General features: G+C 38.2%; 2 protein-coding genes across 3 annotated transcripts; one reads left to right on the plus strand and one right to left on the minus strand.

Annotated features, from left to right (window-relative positions):
* The first annotated feature begins 2,972 nt into the window (after positions 1-2,972).
* LOC109242007 (wall-associated receptor kinase 5-like) lies at positions 2,973-5,838 on the plus strand. Its single transcript, XM_019408833.1, has 3 exons — positions 2,973-3,992; positions 4,238-4,366; positions 4,530-5,838. Exons 1-3 carry the CDS (start codon positions 3,674-3,676, stop codon positions 5,699-5,701), a joined length of 1,620 nt encoding a protein of 539 aa, XP_019264378.1. The 5' UTR covers positions 2,973-3,673; the 3' UTR covers positions 5,702-5,838.
* Positions 5,839-6,242: 404 nt separating this feature from the next.
* Positions 6,243-9,065, minus strand: LOC109242008 (pheophytinase, chloroplastic). 2 transcript variants are annotated; one of them, XM_019408835.1, is made up of 3 exons: positions 8,885-9,065; positions 7,893-7,960; positions 6,243-7,610 (listed from the first exon to the last, which is right to left on the minus strand). In XM_019408835.1, the coding sequence occupies exon 3, from the start codon at positions 7,573-7,575 to the stop codon at positions 6,418-6,420; it is 1,158 nt and encodes a 385-aa protein (XP_019264380.1). In that variant the 5' UTR covers positions 7,576-7,610; positions 7,893-7,960; positions 8,885-9,065; the 3' UTR covers positions 6,243-6,417. The 2 variants fall into 2 exon arrangements, with proteins under 2 accessions (XP_019264380.1, XP_019264379.1); XM_019408834.1 differs by lacking the exon at positions 7,893-7,960 and having other exon boundaries at positions 8,885-9,064.
* Positions 9,066-16,212: the final 7,147 nt, after the last annotated feature.

Consider the following 16,212-nt stretch of genomic DNA (forward strand, 5'->3'; position numbering starts at 1 on the left):
ATAGGAGCCGATTTTGGAGCAACTTTGGAGTGTCATTTTCATTACCAAGCATGAGGTAAGTGATTTCTACTAGTTTTGAGTATATACAAGGTTTATATATGGATTTAGACTTGGAAAATTGTAGAAAATTTGAGGTTTGAGGGAAAACCTAGAAAACTAGTATTTTTGGATTTTGACCACGATTTTTGGTATGGAATTTAGAGAAAATCATATATTTAAGTTCGTGAGGCCATGGGTAATCTTTATCTTCGAAAATTTTTGGATTCCGGGCACGTGGGCCCGAGGGCATTTTTGTCAACTTTTCGATCGGGGTTAGGAATTGTTATAAATTGGATTATAATAAGTACCTTAGCATATATTAATGGATTTACATAATTATTGGCTAGTTTTGGAGCGTTGTGCATCGATTCGAGTCTTCGGAAGGGCGTGGAATGCTGGTTATGCACCTTCGGAGCGAGGTGAGTCTCCTTTCTAACCTTGTAAGAGGGAATTGTCCCCATAGGCGAATTAATTGGTTATGTGTTCCTATTTGTGGGGGCTACGCACGCACGAGGTGAAGAGAGTCCGTGCATAGCTACTATTATGCTATTGTCCGGGTAGTATAGGACCCAAAAGCATGCTATACTTGGATTAACTGTAACTTATTGACAGCTCGAATTGCTTAAACCACATCGAATTAATAAATAAATTTCAAAAAGGATTAAACTTCTTTTCTTAAATTGTTAAAAGAGAAAGGCTTTTATTTGAATAAATATTCCCCGATAAATTCTTAATTGGCTATCAGAGCATGTATTTCTATGTGTACCTGCGTCGCATGCATGATTCGCAAGCAGGGTGATTGTTTAATTTATGTTGACCGCGTCGCATGGATAGTTCGCGAGCGGGGGAATAGATGCATCTATGGTTCGCGCCGTTCGACCCTCGGCAGTGCACAGTTTACATTTCTGTTGGAGCGGGCCGTCGACCTCGGCATGATTTGCGCAAGCTTGTATTGCTTGCCTTGAAACTTATTGAAGTTGTTGCTGCCTCTTTCTGGCTTAAGAATATACGCATAAATCATGAAAAGGAATGATTTCCTATAAAAGAAAGAATTGTTTATTTGCTTCATCCCATTGAATTATAATCATGTTAAAAAAAATTCACGAATTAATATACTATGGATATACCATCATTGGACCATTAGTAAGTGCCGAAGTCGACCATCTCGTCTCTACTTCTTCGAGTTTAGACGGGATACTCATTGGGTACACGTTGTGTTCGTACTCATACTACACTTCTGTGCATTTTTGTTTCACAGGCATATGCATCTCTAGTGTCCTACTGGGCGTAGCAGCACGGATGATACGAAGACTTAGGTGAGCTGCACTTCTCGAGGCGATTCGCAGCCAGCAGAGTCTCTTTCAGTTTTCTGTATTTATTTCTGTCCAATATTGTATTCCGGACGATTGTTGTATTACATTATTCCTTAGAAATTGCTCATGCACTTGTGACACCGGGTTCTGGGAGGATTTTTGGATTATTAAACGTTAAGTTTTGTTAAAGACTTCGCGGTTGTTTCTGTAAATTTTATTATTCGTTATTTAATGTATAAAGAAAAAAAAATGATTCTAGACAATACAAAACTTGGAATTTAATTAAGTATTTTGGTTAGCTTGCTTGACAGCGGTGTCCGGCGCCACCACGACTCTCAGTGGATTTTGGGTCGTGACACAGGACTTTTTAGGGAATATTCCATTGAATATTCTCTCTATTTGTACTTTTAGGGGTAATTGGAAGTATGTCCCTTATAAATAGAAAGAGAGATCAAGTGATAGGCATGTAATATTCTCTGATAAGAACACTATATAAAAAGCAGACTTTCTCTCTAGATAGAATACAAATATTACCTTTCTAAAGAGATTCGATCTTCTATTATTCTACACATTTTCCACCAGATCTGAGAAGGGTCCTTATATTGTGATCTTTATCTATTATCCATCATTGTCAGAAGGAGGAATCATCCACCTTATTTAATATTGGGTTAAACATTCTTTTTATTTACTTTAGTACCATTTATTGTCATTTATTGCTTTTTATCTATTTCTCATTAATGTTCTTAAAACATTAAATACTCCTTGCATTTGATCTTCTATTAGCGTTGCTCTTCTTTATTCTCATTAATCATTATAGATCTGAGGTTATTATTACTAACTAAGATTAACCCCTCATAATACACATCTAATTAGTTTAATCAAAATTTATATTTTTAGTCAAACATATATCAACAAGTGTAATTTTGTGTGCACATATGTTGATTTTCTAAAACTAGGCCTCTTAGGAAGTTGGAGCAACTCATACTCAAAAGCAGAGGAAAAAGGCTAAAAGCACGATTTTCTTACCTTAGAACTAAAGCAGCGTTGCTTCTGGAGATAAAATACCAGTTAGCCATTTATGAGCTCAAAGCAGGAACCCACCCACAAAGAAAAATAAATAAACAAATAAATAAATGAAAGATGCTCATCACTATGGAAAGAGCAATGCCATGATATGCGAATTGAACACATAAAGTAAATACCACGATTTAATTAACAGGTCTAGGTTTTAAAATTGGAAATGCTCCATTTTATAATAACCACGTTTTGGAGAATGATTAGACAGAGAACATGCCCTTAATTACTTTCCAATATTAAACCTGAACAAACATCAGAAAAAGCAAAACTAGATAACTAAAAGAACAAAATCAAATCATTTTATTTTATAAAATCCAAACCCTACATACCAATTAGCCTAAAAATGGTGGCTTAACATCATGGTTTCTACCCTGTAAAGTCTTGTATAGCTCCTTTATTCTCTCTTTTCTCTTTTAGTTTGTGGATGTGAGCTGCTCCTTTGTGCGCAAGCTTTTTGTAGCTTTACTTCCTAATTTTGTTTTTTTTTTTAAAAAGCAACTATAAACTGGTTTTAGTAATTGCTTAGTAACCTCAGGTCTATAAACCAGTAATCAATACAAGCTGGCGCCCAACTTAATTTGCACATGTTTCGACCAAAAGGCAATATTTATACAAACAAAGACGTGGGAATTAATATGCAATTGGTAAAGAAGCAGATGCAGTGCATTCCAATTTGGCCATTCTATCTTTTTGAGTTGCTTTTTCAAGAAAATGAAGTTTCATTACCAAAGCCTCACTGCGCAGAAAAATGTGGCAACTTGACCATTCCTTATCCATTTGGAATAGGGAGAAAGTGTTACTTTGACAAGCCATTTGAAATTATGTGCAACGACGACAAGATTGCCTACCTGCCTTGGCTTAATGAATCGGTATCACATATCTCAACGAACTCTATCAAGACTAGTGAATTTCGTACCTGTTCCTTATAACAGATCCTCTGGACAAAACGTATATGGGGATGAAAGTGGATACGGATCTAATGACGATCCGTATTTTAGCATTTCACCAACTCAGAATAAGTTGGTAGGAATCGGATGTGATATGTTTGCTATGCCAAAGATGAAGATAATGGAGACATTGTAAGTGGATGTGCCTCTCTTTGCAATATTGCTGATGATGGTACTAATGGTGGTTACAGAGCAGCTTCTTCTTCATCATCGTCGACACATTGCACAGGAAGTAATGGCTGTTGTGAAACTGCTTTCTCAAAAGTACCAAAAAGTTTCACAGCCTCAATACAAACCATGAATACACAGCAAACAACATGGGCATCTAGCAATTACAGCTATATTTTATTTGTGGACAAAGGTTTTTCTAACTTCACTGAATTGCTAGGTAAGTATTCAACTTCCAACTGCAATATAGATTACTATTTTGCAGCTGAATGGACCCTGGATTGGGTAATTGGGAATGTTAGTTGTAACCATGCCATCAAAAGCCCAAAATATGCTTGTGGAAAACATAGTCAGTGTATCAACGAATCTGCCAGAGAAGCCGGTGGATACAGATGCGGTTGCTCTCCTGGTTTTCAAGGCAATCCTTACCTCCCTATTGGATGCGAAGGTTTGAAAATGACTAAGTCCCTTGTTTCACTCTATGTTGCACGGACTCTCCAAAACAGCTACCGCACCTGTGTCGATCCTCCAAAAATGCACTACTTTTTGAGGATCCGGCATGCACCCATCGACATTTTCGGAGAGTCCGAGCAACATAGGTTTCACTTATCTGTGAAGAAAAAGACAGGAACAAAAAAAACATGTATTTGTTATTTTTTTCTCAAGTGCTTTCTTTGTTTTGTTGTTCTACAGATATCAATGAGTGTGCAACTCCAATTGGAAAACGTTGTCCAAATAATACTCAGTGCATTAATACATCTGGAAGCTTCTTTTGTGAGCCAAATAGCGAGAGACGCATGCTCAGTAAACAGCTCTACATAGGTACTCAGCTTACACCTCAAATTTCCTATATAAACAGCTGAGTGTTCACATTTTTTTCATTGTTGTAATCCCTTATTCTGTTTATTACCATATTCTAGGATTTCCAAAATGAGTCATGTTCTTTTCTTTTTCTTTTTGTCAAATTTGTTCTGCAAACAAACAGGTATTGTAGCAGCAAGTAGTTCTCTGATCCTACTGGCTGTTTGTCTTTGGCTATATCGACGACTTCAAAAAAGAAAAGAGATGAAAACTAAACAAAGGTTTTTCAAGAGGAATGGCGGACTTTTGTTGCAACAACGGATCTCTTTAAGTGGACAAACTAGTAATGGTAACACTTTGCCAGGATTGAAACTTTTCATAAAAGAGGAGTTGGAAAAAGCAACAGACAACTTCAACGAACGTCGAATTCTAGGTAGGGGAGGGCTTGGAACTGTCTATAAAGGAATGTTAGTAGATGGAAGTATTGTGGCTGTGAAGAAATCCAACATAGTGGATGAAAATCAGGTTGATCAGTTCATTAACGAAATTCTCATTCTCTCCCAATTAAGTCACAGGCACATAGTCAAAATATTAGGTTGTTGTTTAGAGACTCATGTTCCGCTCTTAGTTTATGAATATATCTCAAATGGCACATTAGCATCTCATATACATAGAAATTGTAGTCCAAGTTGCTCAACCACATCAACAGCAATAGGACTAACTTGGGAGCATCGATTGCGAGTTGCTGCAGAAGTTGCAGGGGCGCTTTCTTACTTGCACTCATATGCTTCTAATGCAATTTTCCACAGAGATATCAAATCAAGCAACATACTATTGGACGAGAATTTTAGAGCTGTGATATCTGATTTTGGTATTTCAAGGTTAGTACCTATCGACAAGACTCACTTAACGACTCTAGTTGGAGGTACATTTGGTTATTTGGACCCTGAATACTTTCGATCAGGTCAACTTAGTGAGAAAAGTGATGTCTATGCATTTGATGTCGTTCTGGCGGAGCTTTTAACAAGCCAAAAAGCTGTATCTTTAGACACAAATAACTACGATCAAGGTCTAGTAATGTGTTTCGAGTCATCGTTAAAACAAGGTCGTATACTTGACATTGTAGATCCTGAAATTGTTGAACTTGTGAATGAGGAGGTTATTCTTGCTGTAGCCAAGCTTGCCAAAAGATGCTTAAAGTTTAACTCAAGAGAAAGGCCATATATGAAAGAGGTAGCAACAGTACTTGACCAACTAAGAAGCACAAGGAGTGATGTGATTTGCGGTAATAGTTTTCAAGATAACATGTCTCTAAGAAGTGAAAGCTTTAGTAGCTATGTATCAGATAGTCAATAGAAGAAAAATCATCACATAAAGTCTCATAATTGACAGCAAATTCCTTATTACTAGAGAGAAAATGTTTGTGGTGGTTTAATTTCTTGTGATTTATGCAACTTCCTTGGTATGTATTTAACGAAAACTCTTTGAAAGTGTGAAGTAATGCATTGTTGAATTTAATGATGATTGCAAATAAGAGAATAAAAAGTTGTGTTGTTGCTTGCTAAAAGCCTTCTGATAGCATATAACAACAACCCAATGAAATCCCACAAGTGGGGTCTTGGGGAGGGTAGTGTAAACGCAGATCTTACCCTTACCTTGGGAAGGTAGAGAAGTTGTTTCCGATAGACCCTCGGCTCAAGAAAAATGAAAAGAAACAAAAGAAACCTTCCGATAACATACACAATTCGTAAAAGGTTTTCGGAGTCCGAACGCTCCATACATAGGTTTTGGTATGTGCTGCTGAATATATTATATATAGTTTCACATATAATAATAACCAATGTCAAAATGGAATGCCGAATTGGTTATAGATTGAAAAACCTTTTAGGAACATAAATGAACAGCTATCAATGTGAACTACAACAAGATTCCACAAACTTCTGTATACATTTGCTCAAACAAATATATTCTTTTGTAACATGATTTACAAATCAATATCCTCTGTACATGAAGATCAATGAAATTAAGTATACCATACACTTATGATCTCATTCACAGAAGGATTAAGATAATCATGTAACTACGTTTTCTACCACTGGCAAATGGCTTAGCCAAGGAAGCAGCTTTTCATGGACAAGATCAGGTCGGTCATCATGAGGACAATGTCCGACTCCTTCCAAAAGAAACAGACTCACATTTGGTTTTTGAGAAGGTAAGGATGAGAAGTATTTACCAACAGGGCCATCAACTGGGGTAAATGGATCTTGATCACCCCATAAGACAAGGATAGGGAGTGTAAGATTTGGGATCAACTGCACTGGATTTGGCCCTGGAGGACCTGTCACAATGGATACAAAAGCATCGAGCGCGCCTTCATCATCAGCTGGTCCCTTGATAATCTCCACCAGATCTTCGTCCACAAACTCCTTATTTCCATAGACAGACAACAAGATATTCTTTAGATTTTCTCTTTGTTTGACCCGATTAAAGATTGCAGAAGCAACTGATCTTTGGTTCAATAAGAAGTCAACAAGCCAGAGTAAGGGCAATAATAACTTAATCCTCCAATCATCGACAATTGCCTTATTATTCATGCCTCCAGCACAGTTCAACAAAACAAGTCCTTGAATGGATGTTTGGGAAGGATCTGCAGCAGCTATTACACAAGCAAGGCTTCCAACAGAGTTCCCTACCAATACAGTTGGTCTTTGAATAATTTGATTCGCAAAATCCAATATTAACTGAGCCCAAGATTCCATGTTATATTCAAATCCTGATGGCTTGTCAGAAGCACCAAAGCCAAGGAGGTCAATAGCATACACTGTGTAGTTTTGAGCGAGCGTCGCAATGTTCCTGCGCCAATGGGCGATAGAGGCACCAAAACCATGAACTAGGAGTAGGGAAGGGCGACAAGTGTTCTCGTTGCGCGCTTGATAAACCAAGTAATTTATGTTGTAACCTCTCCATACCCAAGTTTTGCACATTGTCTTAATCTCATTCACCTCAAGTGGTAATGGTTCTTCCTCCTTTGAAACAATGGCGGATGTGGAGGAGGAGGAGGCAGAACATTTGATGTTGCTAATAGTGATACACCTGTGCTCGGTATGACTACTTTGAAGACCAATGTTCAAATTGAAGATGGTGTTACGTTGCTTCTTTAAGTTCCTCGAGGCAGCGAACGGTGATGAAGGTAGAAAAACAAAGGGAGGAGCACCAATAGCGACAACCATCGTTTTCCCTGGGCTACTAAAGCGTCTGCAACTAACTATTAAAGGAAGATAAACAAATTAAATATGAGGTGGAACTCTTGATCAACAGGCACAAGATACGCTATAATAACTAAAAAGGACACAAAAGAGACAGATTCCTCATCAGTTACAGATGCATTTCGATAAGAATACCATATTCAAGGAGCATCCCGACTAAGAACAAGGAAGTATGGCAATAAGAGAACCTTCCCTTCTTAATGAGATCAAGAACATTTAACGCATTAACGAATTAGAGATAAAGCACAAACGAATTAAGGAAAATGTGTGCAAGGTGCAACCTTATTACAATATGAACACAAAATGGTGAGATGGTTTGCTCGACAGCCATGCAGCAAGGCTGCATCAGCTACAAGTTTAAAAATATGTAATCAGCAACACGAAAGGTCATCAACATCCAACAATTAGAACAAAAAATCGTTTAATAATAAACATGAGCTTTTAATTCCCATCTGGCTGCATTATCAGAATGGTGTATGGCCACACCAAGGAAAAAACCAGCAGATGCTGAAGTAAAGCTTACACTGTAATAAGAGCATCTAACATGAACAATTCAAGTCAAGACAAGTCAGTTCAAAGGAGAGTTCAAGCTATTTGAGACAACTGAAATCAGGCTTACAGTGCAATAAGAGGAAAAGATGGTAAATTATCTTCTATAATAATGTTTGTGTCAAACTCAGTGCAGCAGACTAATTAAATATGCAAACTATCTTAGGGATGTGATTCAGTTTATGTTTGATTTGGATAGCCAAAATATTCCAACCAGAACTGATCATGCATAGTTAAAATCCTATTTTTCTTGTCTTTTTGGTTGCTGAAATCATTAATATCATATGTCTAGCATTCTTATAGTACACGCATTCAGACATGATCTTCTGCTGTTACTCTCCAACAATTCCTACATCTTTCACTTCCCAATATAAAGTTTTTTGAAACACTTTAACATAAGTGCTAATATCGAGAATAAATAAGTCATTAGTAAAGCTTGATCTTCTTCAAAGATTTCCAAAGGCATTCCAGTCCAAAATTGGCCAAATCTATTGCTTTTAGAACTTAAAGCAATCATGAGGGGCAAATTAAAACAAAAATCATCAGCGAAATGAAAAGTGTTGTGAACCCCAAATACCAAATTCTCCGCAGAAAAGAGCCAATATCACATTTACTCCGTAAAAATCTAAATCTTTCAACTTTATAAAAAATGGTAGATGAAATGCAAGAACCAAACCGTAAGTGGAGAAAACCAGAGGGAGAGAGATGTGATTTTGGCAAGTACCTGCGATGAACTAACAACACTATCTTGGAACACTTAGAAATTAGAATTGAAATAAGGAGGAAAAGCAAAATATCTGCATAGCTCTTCGTGTAGGCAGCAGCACTTCTATTACCCAACAAGACAGAACAAAGAGGGTCTCGTCGGTGAAAGTTTGAGGCTGTCTTCAGTTTGACACAAGTTCTTTTCGTTTCTTCTTTCTTTCTTTCTTTTTCATTTTAACCCCATATTGTTGTGGTATTCTTACTTCGCCCTCAAAAGTTTCTTTATTTCAAATTTTTCTTTTTACTTTGGTAGTACTATTATTACTGGCAGGCGGTGCGGGTGCGGGGCGGGTTCTGTCTGAACCCGTGTAGTTTAAACCCGTCCCGCCCCGTCCCGCATAGTATTTAAACCCGCATTCACTCGCTCCGCACTCCACCCGCGTGCACCCGCCCCGCTCTGCCCCACAATTTTTTAATAAAATTGTATAATAAACTTTCCCACATGATTTTAATAAAACCAAATGCAAAAGAATATGAAATAAAAACACCCAAAAAATAATAATACAGACCGACTTACTAAAAATCTTGTTGAAGGAGAAGATGAGATTAACAGTAATCAAATTGCATAAAACCGTGTATAAATATTTATATATAATATATAATGAATATGAAAGTGGAAAAAATCTGTGTTATGTACAGAGAAGTAATATTTTCTCTTTCTTTTTTATTATTTTATTTTTTACGTGGAAGTTAAAAATGGGAAAGAAGAAGAAGAGACAGTTAAGCGGCAGTTTCGCCTTAACTGACAGTTAAAATTAAATCCCCACCCGCAACCCGCCCCGCCCCGCCCCGCATTATTTTTTTAATTTAAAAATTGAACCCGCCCCCCGCAACCGCAAAGTCTCAAACCCGCACCGCCCCGCTAACGTTCAAATCCGCCCCGCCCCGCATCCGCCCCGCCTCATTGCCATCCCTAATTATTAGTTTCTTCTTTGATTCTACACATTAACATCGATTAGACAACTAGATTTTTAGCTTGGCCTGTAAACGTAAACTTTAATTGTGTACCAGGAACTTGAACATGATAATCTTAAACAAAATCGTTACATAAAATATACTTGAATCGTAAGCCATCATTGTGAAACGGAAGCGTTAGTTGAAAATAGTTTCTCGCCCCTTGTCCTAGCTTTCGTTACTTCCATCTTTAACGGTGGAAGAGAGAAAATAAAATACGGTAACCCTAATGGGTGGGGAGAGGACCAATTTATGGAGGTTCTCACTTAATCTAGTACGTCCATCAAGTAACCGATCGGACGGATGAGATTTGATCATTAATTAAATATTAATTATTAGCCTTAAACCTATTGGGCCACATACACGTAGGAAAAAATAACTTACATTCTCCCACTTGGCCCAATATCACATAATATTAATACTTAACAATATAAACATTAGTTGCGCATAAACAAATCTCTTCTATAACGTCCATCATAAATACCATAATACGATAAAATACTAAATGTGAGTTATGGCGGTTATATATAATTTGTCTACATACTCCCTTCCATATACTACAACATTGTCAACTCACCGTACCAAGTCCATAAGCTATAAAATATTATGGTCCACAATAATGTCTCATTAAGACTTATCCCGTAATATCTCAAAACAATAATGTGTGCACCATTATGAGAAACAGGAAATTATTAATGTATATCAGAAACACATAAATGAGCTTAGAGTGTCAAACCATCATAAATGCATCAGTCATAAATACAGCCAAGATACGTTCTATGTACATGTTCTTTAAATATCTTTGGCTGTAAACCTTCCGTTAACAGATCTGCAATCATGAGATCTGTTCTAATATGCTCAAGTGACGCTCTTTGTTTCTGAACTTCCTCCTTGACGGTAGCACCTTTGGAGTACTTATCGTTCTTCGAGAGGAATACTACTGCAGGATTATTACAGTAAATTTTAAGCGGCTTGGTAATGGTGTCAACAACCCCAAGTACTGAAATAAAGTTTCGCAGCCATAATGCATGAATTGTGGCTTCAAAACATGCCACAAATTCTGCTTCCATCGTGGATGTAGCAATGACAGACTGTTTGGTACTCTTCCACGATATTGCTCCTTCAGCTAATTGGAACAAATAACCAAACGTAGACTTTCTAGTGTCAATACATCCAGCGAAATCTGGATCCGAGTATCCAACAACTTCCAAATGCTTGGACCTCCTATACATGAGCATGTAATCCTTCGTTCCTTTTAGGTACCTCAAAACTTTCTTTGCAGCTTTCCAGTATTCCGGCCGCAAAACTAATATCCGGTCTTGTGCAAGTCTGAGCATACATCAGATTATCAACAATAGAAGAGTAAGGAATTGATTCCATTTCTTTTCATTCTACATCATTCTTGGGGCATTGCATTAGACTAAATTTGTCCCCTTTTTGAATTGGAACAATTCATGCTGAACAATTGTTCATGTTAAATCTCTTTAGAACTCTTTCGATATATCCTTTCTGAGACAATCCCAATAATCCTTGTGATGTATCACGGAATATTGCTATTCCTATCACATAGGATGCCTCACCCATATCTTTCATCTCAAAATTCTTAGAGAGAAAGTCTTTTGTCTCACGCAATATGCCTAAATCATTAGCAGCAAGTAAAATATCGTCAACATATAGGACTAAAAATATAAACTTGCTCCCACTGATCTTTTGGTATGCACCGATCAATGGTATTTTTCACAAATCCAAAAGATGTTATGGTATCATTAAACTTTATATACCATTCTCGTGTGGCTTGTTTAAGTCCATATATTGACTTCTTCAGTTTACACACCATTTGACCTTTTTCCTTTAGTTTCGAAACCCTCGGATTGGTCCATATAAACTTCCTCCTCGAGATCTCCATTAAGAAAGGCAGTTTTCACATCCATTTGGTGTAACTCTAAATCATAATGAGCCACCAAAGCCATAATAATTCTTAACGACTCTATCTTTGAGACCGGTGAAAAAGTGTCTTTATAATCAATGCCTCCTTTATGAGTATAACCCTTGGCAAAAAGTCTGGCTTTGTATCGTTCAATATTTCCATTTGAATTACGTTTGGTTTTAAAGATCCATCTACACCCGATTCTTTTAGAACTTTCTGCAATTCGACAAGATCACAGACTTTATTGTATTCCATGGATTTTAACTCTTCCTTCATGGCATCAATCCATTTGTCAGACTCATTACTTTCTATGGATTGTGAAAATGAAACCGGATCCTTATTAAGACCAATGTCAAAATCTGACTCTTGCAAACAAACCACGTAATCATACGAAATAGCCGATTTTCTAACTCTTTGAGATTTTCTTAATGGCATTTCTTTTGGTTCATTTGTGTCAGATATTTGTGAGTAGGTTTCTTCATGAAGTGTTTCATCCAAATGTTTCTCGGTGTTGTCAAAGTGTTCTTCAACAACTGGAACAATATTTGATATTTGTGTGGAAGTAGGCACATTCGTGGGTAATAGAATATTGACCCTCGCCTCTTTTATTTCCACACTTTGCTTTTCAACACTCCCACTAACTTCACCATTCTCAATGAATCTTGCATTACCGGTTTCAACAATTCTCGAACTATGGTTTGGATAGTAAAACACATAACCTTTAGATTTCTTTGGGTAACCAATAAAGTAACCACTTACTATTTGAGAATATAATTTCTTTTATTGTGGATTATAAACTCTAGCTTCTGCTGGGCAATCCCAAACATGCAGTGCCTTAAACTAGGTTTCCTTCTTGTCCACAATTCAAAAGGGGTCTTTGGAACTGCCTTACTAGGAACCCTGTTTAATAAATATACAACGATTTTAAGAGAATACATCCACATTTGGGTAATGAGGAATTACTTATCATGCTTCTAACCATATCCATAAGTGTTCGACTACACCTTTCTACAACACCATTTTGTTGAGGTGTTCCTAGCATAGTATACTGTGCACATATGCCATATTCCTTAAGGAACTTTGCAAATGGACCTGGACATTGTCCTGATTCATTATATTTTCCATGACATTCACCAACTATATCTGACCTAATAATTTTCACCTTTTTATCTAACTGCCTTTCAACCTCATTAACAAACACCTTGAGAGCATCTGTTGCTTGAGATTTTTCTTGATGTAACGACCCGACCGGTCGTTTTGAGCTTTAGTACTTTGCTCGCCAGTTCTCGGGCATGACTAGCCTCATGTGATGTATTATGACTTAAGTAAATCATTGGATTTTGGTTTTCAGGATAATCGGAATAAAGTTGGAAGAATAGTTCTCAGTTTGAAGCTTAAAATTAAAAGGTTGACCAAGTTTTGACTTGGTAGTATATGATCTCCGATTGGAACTTTTATGATTTGGTTAGATCCGTTCGGTGATTTGGGGCTTAGTAGAATGATCAGAATGTGTTTTGGAGGTCCGGAGTAGATTTAGGCTTGAATTGGAGAAATTAGAATTTTGGCGATTTCCGGTTGATAGGTGAGATTTTGATATAGGAGTCAAAATGGAATTCTAGAAGTTGGATTAGGTCCGTTGTGTCATTTTTGATGTGTGTGTAAAATTTTAGGTCATTAAGACGAGGTTTGATAGACTTTTTGATCCAAAGCGGAATTTGGAAGTTTTTGGAATTCCTACGCTTAAATCCGATGTGATCTTGGTGTTTTGATGTTGTTTTGAGCGTTCCGAAGGTTGGAACAAGTTTTAATGATGATATGGGATATGTTTGCATGTTTGGTTGAGGTGCCGAGGGCCTCGGGTGAGTTTCGGGTGGTTAAACGGATCATATTCATGTTTGAGAAGTTGCAGATTTTCTGTTGTGTGTGTTGCACAGTTTTGGCCTTCGCGTACGCGAGAGGGCATTTGCGTTCGCGAAAGGATTGAGTAGTGAGGCAGGAAATTTAGCCTTCATATTCGCGATGTTGGTCCCGCGTTCGCGAAGGGAGAAGCTCAGTGTGCATCGAGAATGCGATGCAGGTCCCGCGTTTGCGTAGAGTAGATGGGAGCAGCTGGGTCCAGGTTCGTTTGTGCTTCACATTCGCGAGCTAGGAGTCGCGTTTGCGATGGTGTGGGAAGCTGATGCTTCGCGTTCGCGTAAGATGATTTTTTGGTCAACGGAATTTTGTGTTTCGCGAACACGAGGCTTTGACCGCGTTCGCGAAGAATTGAAATCGCTGGGCAGAATGTTTAAAAGGCCATTTTCGCGATTTTGGGTCTAAGTTTCACCATTTTGAGTCGGTTTTGGAACTTGGAAGAGCAAATTGAAGAGGGAATTCAAGAGAACTTCTTTGAGGTAAGATTTTTGAACCTAAAGCTCAATCCTAATGTGATTTCTACCTAATTAATCATGGAATTTGTGGAAATTAAGCCTAACAAATTAGAAGTTAGGGCTTGGGAATTGGAGACCTAAATCTAGGGATTTGAGGGGTCATTTGTGGTCCGATTTTGAAGTATTTGATATGCATTAACTCGTGGGAAGATAAGAGTTCCATTGATGTTAATTTTGTCAGATTTTGAGACATGGGCCCGGGGGTCGGGTTTGGCAAATTTTGAGATTTTTGGTATAAATCGGATATTTTCGAGTGGGCTTTGTTCCCTTAGCATATATTTGATGGTATAAATCTGTTTTGGATAGATTTGGAGCATCCGGAGGCCGATTCGAGAGGAAAAGGCATCGCGGGCTAGAGATCGGACCGGATAGAGGTAAGTAATGATTGTAAATACTGTTCTGAGGGTATGAAATTCCGGATTCACATCGTTGTGCTACTTTAAGGTGACACACACGCTAGAAGACGAGCGTGGGGTCGTGCACCGTTGGGGATTGTAACTTGGTCCGTCCCGTACGACTGTAAGTCGCGTATTTACTTATAAACTATTTGAATTTGCTATATTTTGGAAAATATTATTGTGTTTGGGGCTAAATGCCATGTCTGGGACTTGTGCCGATTGTTTGGACCCTTAGGGGCTTTTACTGCTATTTTTCCTCACTGTTTTGGTTTAATGTTTACACTCAGTCATGCTATGTTCTTACTGTTTTCATAACTCGGTTTTATTCGCTCCTTTTGATTTCATAAATGATTTTGAGCCGAGTACTTGTTTTACTGTCAGTCCGAGGGGCTTGAGTGAGATCTGACTGAGTGAGGTTGAGGGCCTGTGTTGTGAGGATATCATGGGAACAGGCTGTGCGCCGTAGCATGTGGTACTAATTTGTGATATATGAGAGGCTGAAGGCCTGAACTATTATGCCACGAGGTGGCTTGTGATTGATATGAGGCTGAGAGCCTATTTGATTAAGCCACGAGATGGCTTGTTATTGCGCTTGGGCCGCAAGGGGCCCCTCCCAAGGTCTGTACACCCCCAGTGAGCGCGGGTACCCAGTGCGAGTGATGTCTTGTAGCCCGAGGGGCTGTTATTGATCTATGTTGCCCGAGGGGTGGTTATTGATTCATGTTATGCCCGAGCGGCTGATTACGAGTGTTTGTGAGGTAGCCCGAGGGGATGGTTCTGTTGATATTATGCACGAGGGGCGGTTTATGGTACATGTTTTGCCCGAGGGGTTGTTTACGTTTCTATCATTTTTACTCATTATTTTTATCACTCGTTTGAAACTTTTGGAAGATGTTTCAAAAAGGAAAGGGTTTTTACTGAAACTGAGTTTGATTTATGAAATAAATGATTTCTGTACTATTTAGGAAATGTACTGTATTTGCTGTAGCGTTATGATGTGGCTTACGTGTTTTCTTACTGCTCAGCTTTCATTTACTTTTATTACTTACTGAGTTGGCGTACTCACATTACTCCCTGCACCTTGTGTGCAGATTCAGGTATTTCAGAACCCGGTAGTGGGTGTTGATTGCTCAGTGGTAGAGTCATTGGAGTTAGCAAGGTAGCTGCCCGACGTTCGCAGCACTACTTTTCTCCCTCTTGTCTTCCTTAGACTGTATTTAGTACATTTTTAGACTCTTGTTGTATTCAAACCTTAGTAGATTCTCGTGACTTGTGATACCCCGATGTCGGCCTTGTGTATTTATTCCGCATTGTTCATTTAGACTTACATTATGAGATATTTGATTAATTAAAGGCTTAAAAATGATTGTTATTGATTAAATGGTTAATTCGGGAGTTGTGTCGGCTGGCCTAGTTTCACGATAGGCGCCATCACGACCGGGTCAGTTTTAGGGTCGTGACAAGTTAGTATTAGAGCCTAGGTTACATAGGTCTCACGAGTCATGAGTAGGTTTAGTAGAGTCTCGCGGATCGGTACGGAGATGTCTGTACTTATCCTCGGGAGGCTACAGGACCTTTA

This window comes from Nicotiana attenuata, unplaced genomic scaffold (genome assembly GCF_001879085.1).
Source record: "Nicotiana attenuata strain UT unplaced genomic scaffold, NIATTr2, whole genome shotgun sequence".
Classification (NCBI taxonomy): Eukaryota; Viridiplantae; Streptophyta; class Magnoliopsida; order Solanales; family Solanaceae; genus Nicotiana; species Nicotiana attenuata.